This window comes from Gracilinanus agilis, chromosome 4 (assembly GCF_016433145.1).
Source record: "Gracilinanus agilis isolate LMUSP501 chromosome 4, AgileGrace, whole genome shotgun sequence".
Lineage (NCBI taxonomy): Eukaryota > Metazoa > Chordata > Mammalia > Didelphimorphia > Didelphidae > Gracilinanus > Gracilinanus agilis.
Window position 1 is genome coordinate 243,355,958 of NC_058133.1, and position 6,348 is coordinate 243,362,305.

Here is a 6,348-nt window from a genome sequence, read left to right on the forward strand (position 1 = left end):
AATACTATACAAATTATTTGATATGATAAGCAAAGAAGGAGTCCTACTAAATTCCTTTTATGACACAAATATGGTACTGATTCCAAAGCCAGGTAGACCAAAAACAGAGAAAGAAAACTATAGAACAATCTCCCTAATGCACATAGATGCAAAAATCTTAAATAGAATATTAGCAAAGAGACTCCAGCAAGTAATTAAGAAGATCATCCACCAAGATCAGGTGGGATTTATACCAGGAATGCAAGGATGGTTCAACATTAGGAAAACCATCCACATAATTGACCATATCAACAGTCTAACATACAAAAATCACATGATCATCTCAATAGATGCTGGAAAAGCCTTTGACAAAATATAGCATCCATTCCTATTGAAAACACTGAAAAGTACAGGAATATGAGGACCTTTCCTAAAAATAATAAACAGTATATACCTAAAACCATCAACAAGCATCATCTGCAACAGGGATAAATTAGAAGCCTTCCAAATAGATCAGGAGTAAAACAAGGATGCCCATTATCACCTCTATTATTCAACATAGTACTAGAAACACTAGCAGTAGCAATTAGAGAAGAAAAAGAAATTGAAGGTATCAAAATAGGCAATGAGGAGACTAAGCTATCACTCTTTGCAGATGATATGATGGTATACTTAAAAAATCCTAGAGAATCAACTAAGAAGCTTGTAGAAATAATCAACAACTTTAGCAAAATTGCAGGATACAAAATAAATGCACATTAATCATCAGCATTTCTATATATTTCCAACACATCACAGCAGCAAGAGGTAGAAAGAGAAACACCATTTAAAATCACCCTAGACAATATAAAATACTTGGGAATCAATCTAACAAAACAAACACAGCAATTATACGAAAACAACTACAAAACACTTTCCAAACAAATAAAACTGGATCTCAACAATTGGAAAGCCATTAATTGTTCATCGGTAGGATGAGCTAACATAATAAAAATGAACATTCTACCCAAATTAATTTATCTATTTAGGTATGGCGATACCTATCAAACTACTAAAAAACTTCTTTACTGAATTAGGAAAAACTATAACAAACTTCATATGGAATAACAAAAGATCAAGAATATCAAGGGAAATAATGGGAAAAAATGTGAAGGAAGGGGGCCTAGCAGTACCAGATATTAAACTATACTATAAAGCAGCAGTCATCAAAACAATATGGTACTGGCTAAGAGACAGAAGGGAGGATCAATGGAATAGACTTGGGGTTAATGACATCAGCAAGACAGTATATGATAAACCCAAAGAGTCCAACTTTTGGGACATGAATCCACTATTTGACAAAAACTGCTGGGAAATTTGGAAAACAATATAGGAGAGATTAGGTTTAGATCAACATCTCACACCCTACAACAAGATAAACTCAGAATGGGTGAATGACTTGAATATAAAGAGGGAAACTATAAATAAGTTAAGTGAACACAAAATAGTATACCTGTCAGATCTCTGGGAAAGGAAAAATTTTAAAACCAAGCAAGAGTTAGAGAAAATTACAAAATGTAAATTAAATGGTTTTGATTATATTAAGCTAAAAAGCTTTTGTACAAACTAAAACAATGTAGTCAAAATCAGAAGGGAAACAACAAATTGGGAAAAAATCTTTATAACAAAAAACTCTGACATGGGTCTAATCACTCAAATATACAAGGAGTTAAAGCAATTGTATAAAAAATCAAGCCATTCCCCAATTGATAAATGGGCAAGAGACATGAATAGGCAATTTTCAGGTAAAGAAATCAAAAGTATCAATAAGCACATGAGAAAGTGTTCTAAATCTCTAATGATTAGAGAAATGCAAATCAAAACAACTCTGAGGTATCACCTCACACCTAGCAGATTGGCTAAAATGAAAGAAGGGGAGAGTAATGAATGTTGGAGGGGATGTGGCAAAATTGGGACATCAATGCATTGCTGTTGGAGTTGTGAACTGATCCAACCATTCTGGCTGGCAATTTGGAACTATGCTCAAAGGGCTATAAAAGAATGCCTGCCCTTTGATCCAGCCATTACCATTGCTGGGTTTGTACCCCAAAGAGATCATAGATAAACAGACTTGTACGAAAATATTTATAGCCGAGCTTTTTGTAGTGGCAAAAAAATGGAAAATGATGGGATGTCCTTCAATTGGGGAATGGCTGAACAAATTGTGGTACATGCTGGTGATGGAATACTATTGTGCTAAAAGGAATAATAAACTGGAGGAATTCCAGGTGAACTGGAAAGACCTCCAGGAACTGATGCAGAGTGAAAGGAGCAGAGCCAGAAGAACATTGTACACAGAGACTGATATACTATGGTAAAATTCGAATACAATAGACTTCTGTACCAGCAGAAAGCAATGACACAGGACAGCTCTGAGAGATTTATGTTAAAGAATGTTACCCACATTCAGAGGAAGAACTACAGGAGAGGAAACATATAAGAAAAACAACTGCTTGAACGCATGGGCTGAGGAGGACATGATTGGGGATGTGGACTCGAAACTACCACACCAATGCAACTAACAACAATTTGGAAATAGGTCTTGAACAAGGACACATGTTAAAACCAGTGAAAATATGTGTTGGCTATGTGTGGGGGGACAAAGGGGGGGGGTGAAGGGGAAAGTAGGAGCTTAAATCATGTAACCATGTTAAAAATGAATATTAATAAATGATTTTTAAAAAATTGCCCTCCTAATGATTGGCATTTAATAAATAAGAAAATGCTGAGGAAAAATTATTGCATATTCCAAACAGTCATAGAATTTTAGAGCTAGGCTTTCTGAATTGTTTACTTTCATATTCATCTAAATTTATTAGAAAAATATATTAAAAGTGTTAACAGGTTCCTACAGATACAGCTCCTATAGAAAAGATATATCTTCCAGTCCAGGGACCTATTTAAATAGCTTCCATCTGGTGTCTGAATGAAGGATGAGAGAAATATGATGGAAGAGGACTCCTGGTAAGAGGCCTTTTTCAGAACAGCTTTAAGATGGAGGAAAAGAGTAAATACACTCATAATTAAAACCAAATACTTTTTTAAAAAATCAAGTTGGAAAATTTTTGAAAGTAAATTAAGTGGAAAGCCCCAAATGCTTAGTACATACCCCATTCTTGATCCTTCCCATCTATATATAATGATTTCATTCCAAGGGCTCTGAGCAGCTCACCTGCTTTTCCCTCCTCACTGCCTTTAGAGAGAGAGTAGGGTGACCCCGGTGGTCTTTCTGGGTACATTCTTCACAGATGCATTGCTGCTCCAGGAAACAAAACCAAGCAAGTTGGCCCTGGTGGGCTGAGCAGGTATACAGCTCTGTATCCCTTACTGGCTTAGTCAGCTGGTGACTGTAGAACTTGCTGTTCTCTTGATGGGGCCGAACATGATCCTCACAATAATTCACCATACAAGTAAAACAAAACTTCACTGCTTTCACTTTCTCCTCAAGGCAGAAGTCACAAGTGGTTTCATCTTCCCCACTATTAAGAGCCCCCTGCTCTGGGATCCTTCCTTCCTTTTTAAAACCCATCAGTGTCTCCCCCAACCTACCTCTATGTTCATTTGCAGAAGTGCATGAGTCCTCAGTTTTCCCTTTATCTTCATGGATTTTTCTCTCTGTATTGGGCCTAAGCAGTGCTGGCATCTTGGGAGTGGCTTGTACCACTGAAACTGTTGTGTCTAAATCAGCCATTTGAGAGGGTCTCAATTACAGGAATCTTCGGAGACAGCGGTCAGTGAAGGAACTAAACAAGAAATCAAGGAACTAAACCACACCTAAATTATTGCAGCTGCTACAAAGGCTTTAACTATTTCCTCTCCTCTAGAAAACCCGTTTACTGATTACATTATTCTTAGTCCAGAACAAGAGGCAACAGCCAGTGACATGTTTCCTTGGGTTAGGTTACTTTAGTATACAGGTCAAAATCAGTTCAGAACCACTCCTCTTCAATCTCAAGCTTCTTCTGTGTTCCTCCCTGAAACCTTGCCAGCTCTCCTGCAGGCCCAAGATCAAAGTTTAACATAATCTTTTTTTTTTTCTTTTTCCACATGCTTTGCCAAAGTACTTAGTAGCTAAAGTCACCTTTGTCAAGAGGGAAGATTCCTTAGTTCTTATCTAAATTCTTCACCCAGTCCCCACTACTCTGCCATATCCAAGTAACTCTGGATTTCAGTTGACTCATATTAAACAGAAAGAGACTGATAAAACATTTTTTCCCTCTGTCATCCTAGGATTTACAGAATTGGAATTCTGGAGCTTCAAAGAACTTGAGAGGTCTTCCTTTCCAAATAAATATAAAAAACAAACAAACTAGAAAGCGGGCATATCACCAAAGGAAAGTGATTAACGACAAAAAGAAAAGACCCACATACACCAAAATGTTAATATTAGCTCTTTTATAGTAGCTAAGAGCTGGAAACAAAGTAAATGTCTGCAGGATAGGGGATGTCTAAACAGTATAGAGGACAAACATTGAAGCTACTTAAACTGGTAGGTCAGATTACCAGAGCAAAGCTACTCTTTATAAGGTTTTAAGTGTAACCCTATAGTGTTGGGAGTTTTCTCTAGGAGTCATAAGCAATCTGGCGTGTTTTCTCCAATATCTATTACCAATTAACATAAATTAACATATTATCATTTAACAATTTGACCTTTATCATTTAACATCATTTAATCATTTAACAAATTATTTATCATTTACCAATTTAAATTTAACAATATCATTTAATATCAATATCCATTAGTTTTTACAATGTAAATATACTCGGTAAATATACTGAGAAACTATAGCCAGCTACTCTCAACTCTATACACTTCTATCAAATCCAAACTCAAACCTAAAGTGATTGATACAAAACAACTCCCTTCCTACCAAGGGGAAAGTACTCCTAAGCTTTAGCAGACTTTTTCTCCCTTTGAGGAATACCCTCTGAATTCTTTTATGAATGTGTCAGCCAATGGATGTTTATCTCTTGTTTGCAGAAATAAAGTCTCAGATTGATTTACTGTTAGGCTGCCATTAAGTTGGGCTTTCTGTCTTTGATACTCATCCACTTAAGATCATGAAAGAAAAACACAATAAGGACAAAAGAGAGACATCTTGCCTCCATAGACATATGGTGGCCAGGTGGGAAAGGAGCTCCCTCACCTGGCAGCTAATAATATCTCACTACCAGGGAAGATAGTCCTTCAACCTTTTTGTATGCATTGAAAGCTGTTAGTCACAACACAGGAAGAGGACAAGAAACAGTCAGAGCATACCTGTTCTGAGGTAAGGAGAGAAGCCAGCTCACCAGGTCTTCACATATGGGTAGCAGATAGAGAAAACTATGATTTTCTAAGGTTTGGGTATTCATTGGCCAATCTGCCCATTACAAATATATAACTAATGAAAATAATGAAATATCCCAATAAACAATGAACATATTGAATACAAGAAAGATTTATATGAACAAATGTCAAGTGAAATAAGTAGTCAAGAAAATAGGGTGCATGATGTCAACCATTTAAAATGAAAGAACAATTATAAAACAATTAAAAATGGGGCATTGTGAGATTATTATGACTAAGAAACAAAAGAGCAAACTTCCGTCAATTTATTTACAGAAATGGGAGACTCAAATCAAAACTATATGGTACTGGGCAGCTGGGTAGCTCAGTGGAATGAGAGTCAGGCCTAGAGACAGGAGGTCCTAGGTTCAAACCCAGCCTCAGCCACTTCCCAGCTGTGTGACCCTGGGCAAGTCACTTCACCCCCATTGCCCACCCTTACCACTCTTCCACCTATGAGACAATACACCGAAAGTTAAGGGTTTAAAAATAAAAACAACTATATGGTACTGGCTGAAAGATAGAAGGGAGGATCAATGGAATAGATTTGAGGTAAATGACTTCAGCAAGATAGCATATGATAAACCCAAAGATCCCAGCTTTTGGGATAAGAATCCAATATTTGACAAAAACTTCTGGTAAAATTGGAAAACAGTATGGAAGAGATTGGGTTTAGATTAACATCTCACATTCTATACCAGTGATTCCCAAAGTGGGCACTACCACCCCTGGTGGGTGCTGCAGCGATCCAGGAGGGCAGTGATAGCCACAGGTGCATTTATCTTTCCTATTAATTGCTATTAATTTTTTTAAAATTAATTTCCAGGGGGCTAAGTAATATTTTTTCTGGAAAGGAAGCAGTAAGCCAAAAAAGTTTAAGAACCACTGCTCTATACCAAGGTAAATTCAGAATGGGTAAATGACAAATATAAAGGAGGAAATTATAAGTAAATTAGGTGAACATAGAGTAGTATACCTGTCAGATCTATGGAAAAGGAAAG

At 36.6% G+C, this 6,348-nt stretch overlaps 1 protein-coding gene across 1 annotated transcript in view; it reads right to left on the reverse strand.

Annotated features, from left to right (window-relative positions):
* The window catches only part of TRIM16 (tripartite motif containing 16), a 25,352-nt gene extending 21,643 nt beyond the window's left edge, over positions 1-3,709 (reverse strand). Inside the window, 1 exon segment of the mRNA XM_044675185.1 lies at positions 3,191-3,709. Coding sequence (XP_044531120.1) covers positions 3,191-3,709 — 519 coding nt within the window.
* Between the last annotated feature and the right edge of the window lie 2,639 nt (positions 3,710-6,348).